This window comes from Hesperophylax consimilis, chromosome 3 (assembly GCF_061612785.1).
Source record: "Hesperophylax consimilis isolate HC1 chromosome 3, BYU_Hcon_1.0, whole genome shotgun sequence".
In the NCBI taxonomy this organism is placed as follows: Eukaryota; Metazoa; Arthropoda; class Insecta; order Trichoptera; family Limnephilidae; genus Hesperophylax; species Hesperophylax consimilis.
Genome location: NC_142838.1, coordinates 20,801,107 through 20,819,091, shown reverse-complemented (window position 1 = coordinate 20,819,091; position 17,985 = coordinate 20,801,107). Strand labels below are relative to the sequence as shown.

General features: G+C 35.9%; 1 protein-coding gene across 3 annotated transcripts; it reads right to left on the bottom strand.

The window, feature by feature from the left end:
• Window positions 1–1,296: 1,296 nt before the first annotated feature.
• Window positions 1,297–17,499, bottom strand: Nrg (Neuroglian). Of its 3 annotated transcripts, XM_089649098.1 has the most exons (14): window positions 17,312–17,499; window positions 16,815–16,898; window positions 16,195–16,324; window positions 15,175–15,783; window positions 14,897–15,087; window positions 14,535–14,810; window positions 13,163–13,432; window positions 11,902–12,183; window positions 9,662–10,029; window positions 8,401–9,544; window positions 8,058–8,268; window positions 7,202–7,299; window positions 5,209–5,361; window positions 4,777–4,913 (listed from the first exon to the last, which is right to left on the bottom strand). In XM_089649098.1, exons 2-13 carry the CDS (start codon window positions 16,888–16,890, stop codon window positions 5,249–5,251), a joined length of 3,768 nt encoding a protein of 1,255 aa, XP_089505224.1. In that variant the 5' UTR covers window positions 16,891–16,898; window positions 17,312–17,499; the 3' UTR covers window positions 4,777–4,913; window positions 5,209–5,248. The 3 variants fall into 3 exon arrangements, with proteins under 3 accessions (XP_089505213.1, XP_089505219.1, XP_089505224.1); XM_089649087.1 differs by lacking the exon at window positions 5,209–5,361 and having other exon boundaries at window positions 1,297–4,913; XM_089649093.1 differs by lacking the exons at window positions 5,209–5,361; window positions 17,312–17,499 and adding an exon at window positions 17,044–17,190 and having other exon boundaries at window positions 1,297–4,913.
• Between the last annotated feature and the right edge of the window lie 486 nt (window positions 17,500–17,985).

Here is a 17,985-nt window from a genome sequence, read left to right as displayed (position 1 = left end):
GTTAAACAACGCCTCCAAGACTATCGATATTTTTAATAGTAGCCTTGAAGAATTCAAGAGGCATGTCGATGCCAAAAATCACTATTTATAACTTGTTATTTCTATTCTTTTTTCTTTCATTGTTTCGTATCATCTATATGTAGTTATTGTTATATGTGTATTGTAAATGGACACACAGTCTGTAATACACAAAAAAAAAAAAAAAAAATCCTTAACCCATTGGCCTCAAACGACGCCATCCTGGCGGGTCTGGTGTCGTCGGCTTAAAAACGAAAAAGGGATACATTATTGACATCTGTGTTTAAAATTTTAAATGCCAATCGCTCTGTAGATAATTAAGCATTCATTTCGTAGTAATTGGCAGGACTCCGTTGGTACAGTTTTTTCCTGATATTTACGATTGAAATTTTGTTATATTTCAGCGTCATTGAATTTTTTTTTAAATAGCGTGTGGTTCGGGAATTGACAAGCTTGTTCGTAAAATGCGTGGTGGGCGGCTAACATCAGCCCAGATTGAAATAAAATATATTATGGTCATAAGTATGATTAATGTAAAACTTTTCTTAATCCAATTATAAAAAAAAGAAAAAAAAATGGGTTTTATGAAAAAAAATATTTTTATATCCTCGTTTAATCATATCATTATTATTTTTTTTAAAACTGCATATATTTTTTGCATACCTTAATTCAATGAACGAGTAAATTTAAAAAAATTGTTTCGTTTGTATGTTTAGTTTAAAAGTTATGTAAGATTTAGTACACCACTGCAGATTTAAAACTTCGGTACAAAACAATTCGGAGGCCAATGGGTTAAAATTCTTGTGGACTCTTTCAAACAAAATGTACTTTATTTCATGTGTGAGGCCCAAATGATTGAATTTGACTCCAATACTAGTGTGTTATATAATATACATCAGTGTTTATGTATTGTGAAACATAATGAAAAATAAGGATTTCGAATTACGAAGCCAAGAAGCTTGAATGCTCTGCAAACTAGAGACGATATTGCACTTAGGTGTACTGAAGCTTAGGCCGTTTATTTTGGCCCAGTTTGAGACACGGTCGATATCACGTTGAAGCAGAACTCAGTCAAAGAGGTTTTTAATTGAACAATATAGTTTCAAGTCATCTGCAAAAAGTAAATAGTGCAAATGAATGATGACTGAACCAAAATCGTTCATTTTACCAATCTCATTCGGGGTTAAAGCCCAGCACATATTTGGTTGAAGTTGCCTATGAGATATCATTTTTAAGGTCATCGCTTGGACTATACAGGGAAAAGAAAGTCTTGGATAATATTACTTTTAAAATCTTTATTGTTTTCTAGGCAACATAAAAAAATACTTAAAAAAAATACAAAATATGAGATTTACTGCATTGTAATGAATATTACACATATTCGGTTTATAAAATCAGTCATGATAGAACTAACATTCATTTTCACCTCCCATATTTCCAACAGTCACAGATAAATTAAAATTTCACATATTGAACTGAAAATTGAAACATTTACAGAATATAATATCTGAAGCAGAAGAGAAAAATAAAGAAGCGGTTAATCAGCACATACATTTTATTACAAAGAGCTGAAGTTTATACAATTACTTTTACTTTAAGTGATTTAGCTTAGAGTCAAACAATATTAATTAAACATGAACATCATTTAAAGTTTATTCTAAATAAACACAAAACAAAAGATTTTAGGTTTTGATGTTAAAAATAATATGCACAGGTACAAAATAAGATCCATAATTCCATTAATATCAATAATAATTTTTAGTTGCTTTGAAAACTGTTTGATAAAAAACATACATTTATTTAAATATAACCGAAGCAACAATTTATAATTTTGTTCAACGCAACTATGCAACTGTTCCTTCTTTGAGGCAGATATAATACTAGAAGAGTATAGAATATCTGCCCTGTATAAAACGCGGTAATATAAATTACACATAGTGTAGTATAAAGATCAAGTAATTGTTGAGAATTCATTTCTCAAAAATTTATTGTGATGTTATTGTAGTTTTTTTTATAATTATTTTTTTTCATTGAAGTTTAAAAAATATAATATCTAAATTTGGGCAGTTTAACAACTTCTTCAATTTTTTATAATGATAATTTTAAAATGTTTAATGAAAACAAACAAAAAAGATATTTCTAGACAGTTCTCACTGCAAAATGTTGAATAATACAAAATGTATGGGACATCTCACATTAACTGTGATTATCATTATTTAGATCTACAAGGATAGCAAAAAATCTTTTTATTACTTAATTTTTTAACATGAATAATGCTAGTGCTTTCATCTCATTTATTTATCAGTGACACAGTGTTGTATGTATGATTGACTTTTAGTTTTGCAAAATTTTGATGAGTTTTTTCTTAAAATTACGATTGGAGAACTTTTTTGGAGAAACGACATATTACATAGTATGATGTAGGTATATTAATAGGGGCAGTACTTAGGCAATATGGTTGATTGGATAGTAAGACAGCAGCAGCAGTCTTAAACTAATATAACTTCCAATTATTGGTAGTATGTCGATCGAGACTCATTGAGATTTGTAGTACATAATATGATGTATGTATATTCATGGGGGCAGTAATTAGGAAATACGGTTGATTGGATAGTAAGATAGCAGCAGTCTTAAACCAATATAACTTGCAATTGGTAGTACGGCGATCGAGATTCATTGAGATTTGTGAAGAATTGAGTTAAAGTAAATCACCCACATAATATCACACCTTTGAATATTTCGATGAATATTTTTTTAAGGTTTCAATTAAAAATTGTTCAATGAAAATAAATGCAATTCTTGTGCTCCATGAGAATATAATATAATACGTAAGATTGTAAAATAAAATGCCTTGGTATAAGGCACTTGTGCTTGCAACATTGAAGTGCAAAATATATGATAAAAATAACTTTCGAAAATTCCAAATTATATTACTCTTAAAGCTTACTCAGTAAAAAATCTATATTTAATTAAAATAAAATAATCTACATATAATTGGTAATAAAAATTATACAACCTATCAATTATTATACTAAAATATAAATTATACGCTGCCAGATACATAAAAAATATTCTTAAAACTTATGGACATTCATGTAAACTAGGTGAGAATTCAGAGTGAATTGAGTGTAAGAGATTCATTTTGCCAGACGAGTTTCCGCAAACACACTTATGATAAAAATGAACACATTTTCAATTTAACACTTTCAATAAAGATAAAAGTAAGATTACATTAGGGTGATAGCGTATTTATGGCAGTATTCAAAGTCACATAGAGATTGTTGATTTGGACCCAGAGAAACGTAATCTACAGGTTGTGGACATGTACGCTACCACTAAGTTGCTGTCGAGGTTGTAGTATATTGTTGTGAGAAGAACCTTATATCTACTCTCCCCATACAGATAAATATTAAATAGTATTAAAACAATCTGTACAACAACAAGGAGACATTATTTGATGATTTCTATCAAAGTTAGTAAACATCTGTTAAATTCTTGCCGACCTTGTTGGGTGAAGTTCCACAAATAAGGCCAAGACATCCATTATAAGAACATAAATTATTCAACTCCGAGGAACAACATTTTCAAAGAATTGTATTCAACCATTAAAGAACCCTGTCAGTGAAATAACAAACTTAGTGCGTAATATCGTACGCACTAATATAATGAACGAACAGGAATAAGATATTCAATTGTAACAGAACAAATAATACGTAACACTGATGTTAAACATATGACAGAATTATGTAGATCTAATAAAAGTTACAAAGAAGATGCACTTAAACATGTACTTTAACTACCATCATCTAAACATCTAAAAAGCCTAACGTCTATTATGGTTAGCCATATAAGAATTAATTTCACATAAAACAGTGTCACCAAATAAAACAAAAGTGCTCTTCACACAATCGAAGGACAATACAAAAGCAATATTAATATTTATGTAAGTATTATAATAAGAAATGAAAGTATTATATGAAACTCCCTCTCCGCATAATTGACTATCTAAAAGAATAAAGTGTTGACCAGAAGATAACAAATACTAGCTTTGCTTTCTGGATGCCAACACAAATACATATGTATATATTAGGAAGCGAGGGAGAACACTACATTCACTTGGAACAGAGAACAGTCAACAGTAACAGTCACCCAGATCCTGCAGAGCACCAACCATGTTGCCCAACTCAACTTCTTGCTTCTTCATTTTCTTCTTCCTTCCTTACCGCCAGCAACAGAACAGACAGATCTTTTCTTTCCATTTCAAAAAGAGTTACAAGTTTGATTTTCAAAAATACAGGTAATTTTCTATCCTAGCTGTCATGTCAAAAATAGTCATTTTCTCTAAGGATATCTTTGCACTACTTTCGTATATAATATAACTCCAAACTATTCTAATTCCATTCCGTCCAATTAACTCTTGTACCATAAAATATTTTCTGATTTACAGCAACTGTTGTTACTTATATTTTACCACAAATAAATACATATAATGTACAAGTACAGCCAAGCATCAGCATTACATACATCTTTATTCATAAATATACACAAGGAGAAATAAAGCGTGGAATGTATAATTCTGTATATAGAACGCTGGCATTTCTTACGCACTATTATATTATCAAGTACGCATTGTTTGAAACACATTGAATTAGTAGAAAAACAACACAAATACCCATTAGCTGAAAAACTAAATTTATGATAATATTAGTAGAGTAAGAAGCATGTGGTTATTCACACATATGTGGGCTGTTGATTGTCTGAAGGGGAGAGAGCCGAAGCGTGTGAGGCGTTGGGGGACAGCGGGGCGGAGCTGACGGGGCCCAGACCTCCCGACAGCGGCTTCATGGCCCCCGGGACGTACTGCCCGATGAATGACCCGTCTTCCGTGAAGCGCCCTGCAATATTTATATTCACTTATTCATATCTTGTTCTGCAAGATTGTACCACTAACTTGTTGGTTATGATAAATTCAAAAGAGGTTACAGTTTCAATGGTTCAAAGAGTGTGAAAATGTCAACAGTATAAATACATATACTACTACTTGACTGCAACAAAAGTAAAATATTTTCAAACAGTAATTAAGATTAAAAATGCATTTATAAACAAATAACTAACATTCAATCTAATCGTGCTGTAACACAATGAAAGCATTAAAGTGTTTAAAAATAAAAACAAACAGTTAAATAATACCTTAATGAATATATAAAGAAAAATTTGGTGCACAACGAAGTTAAACGAGAGTAGCAAAGGCCCCCGAGGCGGAGTCAGGCTGTCCGGCACTGGTGGGCGGGCGGCGTTTGCGGCCGTACTGCCCGATGAAGGACCCATCCTCATTCATCCCCGCTGTACATAAACAAACATCCCCGTCATACATATACAATACACACATAGCATAGCCTCCAGGGTCATTTCTTAGGTTCCCGAGTATTTACTCAGTTGGAGTGTTTACACTAATTTAAATATAACATTGTCATCATATGGCCAATCTGAAAGGTTCCCGTTAAATGCAGATTCTATGCGGGCCGGCCCTACGCAGGCGCAATTGGAGCAGTCTGCTCCAGGTGCCGAATTTTCAACAGTGCTAACACATTGCACTTGAGATTCCTTTTCACAAAAACAGCGCTTCACAAATATACAAATCAATACCGAATATTATTGATTGCGGTGATCACCTACATAGGCGTCTACTGGTTTTAGCGCCAGGCGCTATTTCACTTAGAGCCAATTCTATGTCCGTTTCAGCTTTTTATCAAGTTGCCATCTGCATCAGCATAACATAACAGTTGTGCTTTTCTGCTGATTTGATTCAGTGTCCCAGCCTTGTGATTTAGGAGTTTTTGGTTTAACGGGGACCTTTCAAATATCAAAAAAATAAAATGGCACTGATTGGCTATTTGATGACTATGTAATATTTAATTTTCTGTGAAACAACTGGCCCTAAGTCAGCATGTTATGTAAAAGAAATTCAAAATAATTTGAGCAACGACTTATACACTCGAACGATTTTTGGCATATTATGGCAAGTTTGCAAAGCGTCTTGAGCGATCGCTTGCCATAATGTGCCATATATAGATACAACTTATTTAAATTTTTATTACCTTATTTTTAATTTATAAAGAACCTAAAAATAGTAAATTTAGAAGGATTCATTGGCTTTAAACCGCAGTAAGCAGTTCATATGTTGCCATGTTAATATTTTGAGGTATGATATTAATTAAATCGAATGGCCATATCAAAAACTGAACACCCATCGCTCGAGTGGTTAAGGAACAAAATGTTTTTACTCATTTCAATAATAAAGGTGAAATAATAATGACAAAACTACATTGCAAATGCATAAAATAAAATAACAGCAAATAATAATAAAAAAAAATACTTTCTACAAAAAGTGATGCAAATAAATACGTACAATTTAACTAAGGAGTCATAATAATGTAACTAGCATACAGACTTGCTGTAGCAAACTAAATAACAATTATTGTCCAAGTAATGGACCATTCATTACAACCTGCAATATAACATCTACCATAGTTCTGTTAAACAAATATTATCATTTTTGACACTGTCTTCTTTGCAGTTCCTAGGTCCAGATACTAATAATAAGACAGGCAATTAAAAGACATTAACAGATTAAAGACATTAACAGGTTCTCTGACAGCCTTGAACCTTGAGAGCGAAGGCTTGGAAACTCCGATATGTAGACTTAGAAAGCTCTGTCACACTTGTCCCCACGCTATAACTGTAAAAATAGAGTAGGTACAACAACAACACGTCGCTACAGTTGACGGATGAAAGTTATATTGACGCAAATGCCAATTGACTTTCTCCAAACATTTAAACACCACCAAATGGCGGAGTTGACAGTGAACCCATTAAGAAGTGTTAACCCAACTGAAATGAGCCCGGATGAAATTTATTTAATCTATGGCTTAATCAATTAAATCAATTTTGGAAGAAATCGACTTCTGGTACTTTTAGCATGCCAGATAAATTATTCAAGTCTAAAAAAAACTCAAAATAAAAAAGGTATATAAATAAGGTTTTAAAATTATGTTATTGATAATTCAACCTAACAAATCCATGCTTAATCAAGTTCAATTTCAAAGTTACTGCACAGATTATTAATTCGTAGTTTAAAAAGCAACAGTGAGACTACGAAAACGGGCATTTAAAAAAGCCATACCTGTTTCCCCGTCGCCATACTCGGCCATGGAATCTGTATCGCTTTCCGGGCCCGGCTTATTTCCACTGCTCATTGAATGTCTTGATTTATTATCCAGGCTAGAATATTTTTCAAAAAATTAAACTAAACAGCAATACATAATCTGCTTCAAACATATTAACACATTTAATTTCCTTCATTTGAATGTTTCACCAGTGTATCATAATGGCACACAAATGCAAGTCGTATGCACATATATTATTTATTTGAAATAGAAATAATTTTTACTTGATAGAACAAGAATGTTTTTGCCTCAAATTTTTTAGAAAGGAGATTATCATCTTTGGGATGCTGTGTGGAGGGTCTTTTATAAGGAAAGGAAGGAGAGGAAGTTCTGGGAAGGTAAAGGGAACGAGGGTTGTGTATGAATCTAGGAATCAGTGTGTCCAGGAGTGACGGGCATATGAATATATCCATCCCACTGCGGCGATGGTCGAGAGACTGGACCAGTTGGAGAGATCAAAGGTTCTCCCCATCTGGCACACCATGCAGCTGTTGGGCAGGCGCATCCTGAACACACTTCACCCGATGAACCCGGGCACCACTGCTAAGTCACCAAACGTAGCAAACCACTTGGGGTGACCTGTCGCAAAGGTGTCGGTTATCCGATAAATGGTTCCCGAGGCGGCGGTACCCAAAACCGCCTCCCAAATTAAAAGAGCAACTAGTACATTTAAGGTAATTGTAACATATGAGCCAAGAAATATATTTACCATACCTTTTACTACTATGTGAGACAATTTAAAAGTATTTTATAATTTATATTCTGACATTGGGTTAAACTACGAGTAATAAAAACAGTAAATAAGAAAGTTACGGTTGAGAATATTCGTGGAAACCTCCCTCGTCGGGATAGTCACGTCTCCCATTGGCGAGCTCGCGATCGTGGACATCGTACTTGCCACCGCGATTGCGCTTGATGATGCAGACTATGATAAGTACAAACAGAAGAATGGCAATAGCCAACATCATTCCAATGAACCATCCAGCGGTGGCAACATTTTCCTTGGGCTGAATGATCGGCCCCTCTGAAATAAAATGTTTATATAAATTTGTGAAAACTAAAATTACAAAAGGCATTTTTATTTGTAAACAGTTCAAAGGTGAATTATTTTGGCAGTTATTTAAGATATATGTAAATAGTAGGACTTATTATTCACCTATCCCCGATGTGTCAACCTCTCGAGATTCACTTTCAGCCACATGATCCCCGTCAACTGCGACTGCTCTAACTTCATACATCTCTCCCGGCAGAAGTCCTCGGAGAACAATAGAGTCGTCATTCATTTCTGGTTCAGTGGAGATGAAGATGGGTTCTCCCCTAATCCTGTACTTGACGAAGAAGTGGGACCCGGGACGACCGTCGAGGTGAGGCAGCCAAGTGACTCGGATGTTGGCCAAGCCGTTGGATGCGGGAAGAGTGGAAACTCTGAAGTCAGGTACATCAGGCATGACAGGTAATCCTGATCTAGTTTTACGATCGATGAAGTTCTCTTCACCCTCTCCGGCGCGAGTGGTAGCACGGACAATCAGTCGGTAGTTAGTGTTGGGTTTCAGTCCGGCAAGTTTAGCTCTCGTCTGACGGTAATCGGTAATATGGGGTTCTCTTTCCAGGAGGGGACCCACAGCAGTATTCTTTAGTTCCTGATAGTAAATTTTGTATCCAGTCAAAATTCCATTAGGCTGTTCGGGCTTCTTCCAAACAATGTACAGTGCTGAGGTACCCATAGGATAAGCATCCAAAGACATTACCGTACCAGGGAGACCTTCAGGAGTTTCAAAGCTGAGAGTGTTGCTGGGAGGTCCGTTGAAGCGTCCATTGTAAACCAAGACACGAGCGTAGTTTTTGGAATAAGCGACAAATTTAGAAACAATAGCCCTGGCAGCATCCGGCTGCACAAGAATTTCTCTCATGTTGTCTTCCCTTCCTTTGTCAGTCCACGTCTGAATTTTATATCCCTTGAAATGACCCCTGACAGATTCAGGAGAAACATGATTCCAACTCAAGAGTGCCGCATTATAGTTGGTCACTTGAACAAGTGTAAAGTTGCTAGGCGCTTCAAGCGGGCTGTCCTCTCCGGAGAAACCGATGGCCTCCACAGGTGTCACATTAGATTCTCCCTTTTCATTCATAGCCACAACTTTAATTTTGTACGGCTGAAAAGTGGGCTGATCTCGAATAAGTAGTTCTGATTGTCGCCAGTTAAATATGTCTTCCGTGTTCCAATCCTCTCCCGATATGTTGCGCTTCCAAAACACTCGGTATTGGAATCTGGGGGCATTGTGCTCTATTTCGAGCATAGGCTGAAAGAATGAAAATACTGATTAGACATAACGGAGGATCAAGTGGGCTAAGAAACCGTCGGTGGCTTAGAAAACGAACTCTTTACAAGAGGAAAGCTAAATAAAATACAAACTTACGGTCCAAGATATAATCAAATTGTTAGGCTCAGATCCTTTGCCTTCAACTTTGTCAGGGTTCTTAAAGGGGACATCGCTCTGTGTGGTGCAAACATCCGAATGTCCCGAGGGGAGGGATGGTCCAATCTTGTTGTGAGCCACAACTCTGAAGGTGTAGTTGGACCAGGGGCTGAGAAACACGTTGTAAGTCATGTCAGTGGCCGGGACATTCTCGTAAGCCACTTCCCAGGAGTCGGGGGTGAAGCTGGTGTTGTACTGGATGGTATAGCGTAGAATGGGGGCGCGGTTGTCTCCCATGGGGTGCCATCTGATGCTTGCATCGCGACTGCTGCAAACAATCTCGTCCAGAACAGGTGCATTGGGAACATCTGAAAATAAACAGATGCTTACAAATCGGTGCATGCACAATTTAATCAAGGTTATGGTTACAGGGGGCAAGATTACAGGTTAATGGTATTATTCATTTAAACCATCATTTGAGTCATACTCTAACTGATGGTCATTATCAATACATATCATTAAAAAACTATGCCCATATTATCCTGACAATTTATTTTTAATGAAATGACGTGTTTGTTATTATTCATGAATATTATGATTAATTTAATGTGGCTTGTATTATCACCAAACCACACCGCATACATAGCTTGAATCTGACAGTGTCAATGATTAATAAGGCAAAGGACTCCAAAACCAAACCTAACATTTGAAATATTATTCATTAAAGTATTGAAAAATACCATATTATTCGAAGGAGGCGATTTATGCTGATATTCAGTCATTTTTCGGAATTAAAAGAAAGATTTAAATATGTACACGTAATAAGTAGATTAAGATGTTTTAGTTAAATTTAGTGAAATATCTCCTCAAGGACAATTAAAGTACACTGACTTCACAACAAAAGAATTAGTATAAAAGAAATCAAAATAATCTTTAAAAGTAAAATAAAATGCAAACATGATTTAAACTTTTTACACAAATTTCAAAATTGCCAACACAGCTGTAATTATTTAAAAATTCACTCGGGTTGCATAAGAATTTATGACATTATATTACAGTTTTAGTGAAAAATTTGCATTCTCAATGAGAAGGTGACATTGAGCATTCAATTATATTTATGTGCTGATATCCGATCATGAGAGTTTTTGGGAATTACAGTGACATTGCAAATCCTAAAAAGTATTTATGATGAAATAAGATTGAATGGGGTCGTAGCATTAAATACTGACAATATAATATAAATATTATTTTTTAAAAAAAGGGAGGTGAAGATTTAATGTATATGATGAATTATGATGAAGAATGATGGAAATAAATGAATTTTTATTATTGGGAAGATAATTAAGATTCCATTATTATTTAATTAGATAAGCAGCCACTCCTGGTTTGTTTTGGATAAATGCCAACTTAAAAGAATATACATACAGGATGTTCGCTCGATCAATGCCAAGTTTTAAAAGAGTGATAGGGGAGGACCTCTTCTATAATCTCTTAAAAGTTTAACACTACCCGTATGTATTATTACATTAATGGTATGACATTAGACTTTTGTAAGAAAATGTATTATGGAAAGGGGGTAAAACGATTAATTCACAGCAATTTTTGTTATAAAAAAATGGCAATTATTCAAAAGTATAATTCACCGCCGGGAATTCTCGAAGCACGTCGAAGAACTTTGGCTACCTTATCTGTAAAAGGATGTCATTCACTTAAATAGGTATACTATTCCCAATAACACATTATACATGCACCACTCATTCTTTGATTTAGCCGCTCTCATCTCATTAAGTATGCCGAGCACATTCCGGTGCCCTTAAGCGGCGGTAGCGGCAGTGGTATGCACTCGCACTCGCACTCCCACTCCCACTCCCACTCCTCCACAACACACTAGTAACAGTTACTATTTTACTAACCCAAGCTTCTATCAATTTTATAGAAAACATTAAACATCAAATATTATATTCTATATAGATATCATAAACTAGGTCAATATAATATTCATTCAGAAAATAGGTCAGTGCAGTAGATTATGTGGACCAAGGCTCCAAATAGCACTAGATTGTATACATGTTTTGCGCCCTTGAGGTGATCTTCTTACGAAATAGGCGCTGTACAATCATTATTATTATTATGAGGGACAATAGAGGGCATATAAAGCAAAAAATCATAAATCGTTACTTGTGAGCCAAAATAAATAATTTACACGCTAAGAATTAGATAATAATTAATGCGGAACATACCTTGGACGGTGAGCGTAGCTTGAGCATCAGCCTTATCCAAATCTGTTTTGGCAACGCATGTGTAAACTCCGGAATCAAGTTCTGTCGTTTTCGTTATAGTGAGAGAATAGTCGTTGGTTTTGATGAATCGTGGTTCAGCCTCAAAATCAATAGGCTGCCCGTTGTTCAACCATTCGATGTCTAACTCTAGACTGGCGTCGGTGATGGCGTTACAGCGGAATGTGGCCTGTGTTCCGGCCGCTACTTCGTAGTCCTCAGGCTCATCTGTTATCCTGGTATGCTCTGAAATAAATGGTTGGTAGTAGAGGTTACATAAGAATCTACATGCAACATCACTGCATTTGCATCCAAATATGTTGGAATTAGGTAGACATATCTTTTATAACAGTATTTACATATTCACAAAATATTTGTACACAGATCATTACAAAAAGCATACATGCACGGGGGGGGGAACATACACAGATTCTGATAACATTAAGTCTGACTTATGTGTTTTTTTATCTTTTTTATGTGAATACTGCAAGATTCTCAATTGCTCCCAACCGTCTTGAGCTAGTGAAACTATTGCATCCCCAATCGGGGTATGTTGTTAGGCTGAAAGTAGTGGGGTAGGGAAGAGGAAGGTGGGGAGTACCTGGCTATTCAGATCAGGTCACCAAACACCGCTAAAGCCATTTCAAGCAACGTTTCAATTCTGAATGGTGGTCATTCACCAGGGCCATACTGAGAGTATCTTCCACTCGGGAACGTGCCGCAAGTAATACTATATATTATTTTTAATCAATAAATTGCAAAGTAACACAAATTAATCAAAGAAAATTTACTTGTGCATGCCGGGATTTGATCCCGCGACCTTCAGCTTGCCAGTCGAGAGTTTTACCCCTCGACCACGGAGGCATCATTTCCCCTTTATCAAATGCAAAACGTGTCATGTGATAGTTACAGTCTCAAAATGAACCTCTTAACAGCGTTTAAGGCTTATTAGGTAAAGAACACACAAAATATTGACTGACTATACACAATTTGTGACTTAAGTGTATGTTCCCCCGTTCGTAGATATATTTTGATGTTTGTGTGTACTTTTAATTATAAGGATGAGTACATAATAATAAGAGTTTGTTCATATCAAATCCTTGGGTAACATAAAAAAATTACTGTTTATAAGAACACTGAAAATCTTAATCAGAAGAAGAAGTGGATAAGATTGTCCTTGCATTCATAAAACAAATACATAATATTATATTATAGCGCTACCAACCTTTAACATCGAGGGTTCCATTGGCAAAAACAGACCCAAACTTGTTAACGGCGTAGCAAGTGTAGAGGCCGGCGTCACTAAAGGTCACATCCTGGATGTGAAGGTCTCCCTTTTCATCACCCGAGTAGCGCCCCCCGGTTAGTTCAATGCCCCCGCGCAGCCATTTCACCTGAGGCTTGGGAGCCCCAAACACTCGGCAGGTCAGCGTCTCGCTGTGGCCATCCACTGTTACCACGTCTCGGGGAGGCTCCGTTATCTCGGGGGCCAGGGCTGTGCACAAAATTACATACGTTATAAGGTGAAACTATCTATCTATGCAGGTAGATCTACGCAACTGTGAAATATAACAAGTTTACATTACAGTACAAACTGTAAGATCTCAAAAAGATTTCTCACAATGAAAATTGGAAGACACCCCTGTAATAATAATTTTCATTCCCTATTTAGATTTCCTAATACGCCGCTGCAGCGTCCGTTTAGCTATACGAGGAAGAGGGCCGTGTACTGCTTGAGTGAAAATCATTACTCATAATAATATTCATGCAAGTTTTTTTTAGACTGACATCACTTCGTTCCAAACCTCAAAAACACGGTCATTTTCGCATTTTGTTGATAACTTCACGTCTCATCAGATGTGATGTCATTGAACCGATCTGTTCTTACTTGCACCGAAATCCAGCCTATTTGATTATGCGTACATATTTTCATTGATAATTTATTTCGATTTAAAATATCCCTCCGATAGTGCTGCAAAGGGTATTACTGCTTTTTGACATTTTCATTATGCGACAGATCGATATTTGTCAAACTTTGCCGTAAAACGTCAACAAATTTGTGCAATCTTTATATTTCCTGTGCTATTCCGACGCTATACTAAAGGCCGTCCAATATAAATCTGACAGCTACTAATATGGCCGGTATACGCATCCGCAGCGATTATCAGTTATGTTTTCCACTATTGCGCCCTTATAATATTTATACCGCGATTATGAGTAAGACGGTAAAACTGGAGATGTAGCATTAGTACATTTGGTAGTAGTAAAATTAAACTCAAAATAATTAGAGTTAACAGGATGTTATTCCTTTGGAAAAAAAGACACTGCCATTGACTTAACTTTTAGTGTGGGTGGCTAATGTTTGTCAAGTTTGTATTCTTTAAGTGACAGTAATTTGAATGAGGATATGTTGAACTGAGACTATTGTAAATGAAATAATTCAGTTCAAGCACATCAACTATGTGAAAGAATACAAAACACAAATTCGAAGTGGGCTCTTGAAGGTGACAAGTTGTGCAAGGAAAAAATATATCTAGAACTAAACATGAGTTTTACAATGTTTCAACACACCAAATAGAAATATTCATTTTTCTTACCCAAAACGTTGACGTAAATATCTTTGTACACATATCCAAGGGTGTTGGTTGCATTGCAACCATAATTTCCCGTGTCCTTCTTTATGAGATTCTTGATCACAATACTATTGGGGCCAACAATACGGCGATCATTTGACGGAGCTTCCCCTATTGGCTTTCCGTTGTGAATCCACTTGATTTGAGGTTCGGGAATACCGGATGCCTCACATGTCAGTTTCACAGTTTCGTCTTCGGCCACATTCTGAATTTCAGGTTCAACAGTGAAGTATGGCACGGCTAGAATGTTACAATAATATTTGTATACAATGTCAAAAGCATTTTAATTAACAAGTTAGCTATGATTACAGGAATTATAAACATACCCATAACACGGAGATTGATAGAATAAGATTTGGCAGATCCCACTCCATTACTAGCCTCACAAGTATAACTTCCTTCATCTTCGAAGATTGCATGTTTGATGATCAAACTCTTCCCATAGTTGCCTTGTGTTATTCGATCATTTGACAACAAAATATTTCCATCCTTGGACCAGACTATTTGCGGGAGTGGTCTGTAAAAAGAGAGCTGTATCAATTTTACAAACTACAGAAACAAACAGGGTTTATTTTAGATTAATTGGTATTGTATATGTACTTACGTCCCCCCAAATATGCAATACATTTCTACTTTCTTTCCACGAAGGGCAACCTCATTCTTTCTTGTGACATACTGCTGAATAGGGGCATGCTTGTTCTGAGATGCGGATATTCCTGTGGCCACCACATTCAGAAGAACCCTGTTTCCGAGCTTGTACTCGTTACGGAAGACAGAGGTAGCGGCGCAAGTGTAAAAGTCATCACTGGCGTCTCTCCTGGTCACATTGGAGAACCACAGATTTCCTTCGGGATCCAGGGTCATACGAGAGTTGTTGATACTCTTGATGCCACCGGCAGTGTCCTGTATGAGCCAGTACACGTTAGGTTTGGGCCAGCCATCGGGGGGTTGGCAGGTCAACTTGAAGGGGTCTCCCTCATTAGCAGTCAGAGTCTGACGAGGCTGGTCCTTAAAGGAGTTCAGCTCGGCTTTACGGACAAACACGGAGTTGGATGTAGCCACACCCCATTCGTTCTCCGCAAAGCACTGGTACTGTCCCAAGTCCTCATCACGAGGAGAGGTGATCACTAGTGTACCGCGGCCAGGTTGCTGGGAGATACGATTATCATAAGCTTGCCAGTCAAAATTCTTTCCATTTTTAATCCACCGATATCTGCAAAATGAACAAATGACAATTATTAAATCAGACATATTAACAATTCAATAACATTACCTATTAGGTTTGTTATTTTTCCATAAGTTAACAGTTTAACTTTCTTAAGATGCCACCATTCACAATTTTCAAGGTCCCTTGATACTTGAGGAGCTTGAATAGGCATTATCCCAGTGCTTTTTTTAAATATTTATAAAAGATGCAAGAATAACGACTCCTAACCTTTTAATCAATGTATTGGTACTTATAATAACTATGAATCATAATACTTATTACTCATAAGATATGACATTAAAAAGCATTTTCAAAGAATGAATTTTTGCACATTTACCATTGCAAAATACAGGACAAAAGAATAAAAATCGAACACAAACATTAAAAAAAAAGTTATAATTTAAAAAAAAAACATACTTGGGGGCTGGCTCTCCTTCAGCTTCACATTCTATTATAAAAGGTTTGTCATTTTCGTTGGTTTGTTGAGCCACTTGAAAAAGCAGCTCATCTGTCGGAGGCTGTTTCACAATCCGGGGAGGTGACTGAACTGAAAACATTATGTCATTTGAATACATAATTATCTCATTTGTCAATTTGTATATAGTTGCATTGAGAAGAGTATTCCGTACATAGTTACAAAACCATTAGATACATTTGTATGTAGTTTTACTGAGAAGAGTGTACATAGTTACAAAACCATTTATAAATTATTATTATGAATGCAGAAGACAGTATGTTTATTATTTATGTCTAACAGTATTGTGATTTAAAGAATTTAGCTAATTGTGATTAATAAAGAATAATGATATACCATCGGCGTTAATTTTGACATTGGTTTAAGTAACTTTTAAGGGCATTTAGAAGAAACAGAAGACATGGAAATATAAAGTAAAATGTTTTCTTTGTAACATATCTGTTAAAAGAAAGTTTGTGCAACCTACATTTCCTGATATTAAATATTTTAATATCATATCAGTAAAGCATCGAAGAAGATAACATGACTTATGGGAATGATTAATTAAACGTATTTAACTTACTTAATGCATGACTAACAAGTGCGCAAGTGGCCACTATGAAGAAACTGACGATCTGTGCCTTCATGGCTGCTGTCATTTTGATACCTAAAACAAATTTTCATCACATTGATATCCTCTAAAAACAGAATCACCAGTCTTAGCGCGCTATCCGAATCCAATATAACAAACGATGACCTAATAATTAATTCGAGCCGAGATGATGCCGCCTGCAGGCAGTGACTACACCCACCAAAAATAGACTGCTTCCATTCGTCATATCATCGATACCACTGACGAAAGTGCAATAATCATAAATATTGTCAAAAATACTATTGATTTACAGTCGCCCTGAATGTGATCCCATTTAAAGTTTTATGAGTACTGTCGTCCACGAAAATAAGCGAGGATATTAACACGCAAGTCAGGGAAGGGAGGGGTAAACAATCGATACTATCCAAGAACCCTTTGAAGTACGAAGGATCGGGGACAAAATTATCATTTATTTTGTTAATATGCACCTTATCAATTAAACCAGGTGTAAATACACCATTTCACTGTAAACTTAAATTGAAAAAACACTACACAACACACAAAAAGGCGGGGCCATTCACTGATTCTATCCAAGACATGAAAATTTCACAGTGCTGCCATAACACATAAAATTTATTTTCCTTACAGGTAGTTATACGATTTCCGTTAAGAACTGTTCGGCACTGAATGGCACTGAATGTGAACGCGTGTGAGCGCGTATAAACTCCTTTGCCCAGGGGCATTTAACTAAGCTTTGGCCTTGAAACTCATTTGAAACCGCCACGCCCACCTCAAAATTCTTATAGAAAACGAATAATATGGCTAAAAGCTCAGATCTCATTGGTGAGAACAGAAGGATTGGTTTGATCTCTCGCTCTCTACCATAATGACTCGTGTAACAGAAAGAGATGACGGAATTTTGCCGTTTGACAGTTTCAAATCATTCAAACAAAATGAGAGTGGTTTATTTATACACGAGGGTTGTCATTTGCTGCCGAAATACTATCATTTCCGTCGAAAATATTGCGTGTTAAAGTTGTTCGTGATAAAAATACAATATAAGCCAGTATAGTGTCAGCGAGTTACAAACATATTATATTCAACCTACCTACGTAAGTTCAAGTTTAAAGTGAATTAACAGTTTTAGGTTATTCGTTCGGTC

Bases quoted from the DNA above. Each gene is read 5' to 3' on its own strand.
- Nrg (XM_089649087.1), bottom strand. From the start codon at position 16,890: ATGACAGCAGCCATGAAGGCACAGATCGTCAGTTTCTTCATAGTGGCC. The intron at 14,811-14,896 runs GTATGTTTATAA...GTAACATTCTAG, and splicing joins TATCAATCTCCGTGTTATGG to CCGTGCCATACTTCACTGTT. The intron at 10,030-11,901 runs GTATGTTCCGCA...GTTTATTTTCAG, and splicing joins AGCTACGCTCACCGTCCAAG to ATGTTCCCAATGCACCTGTT.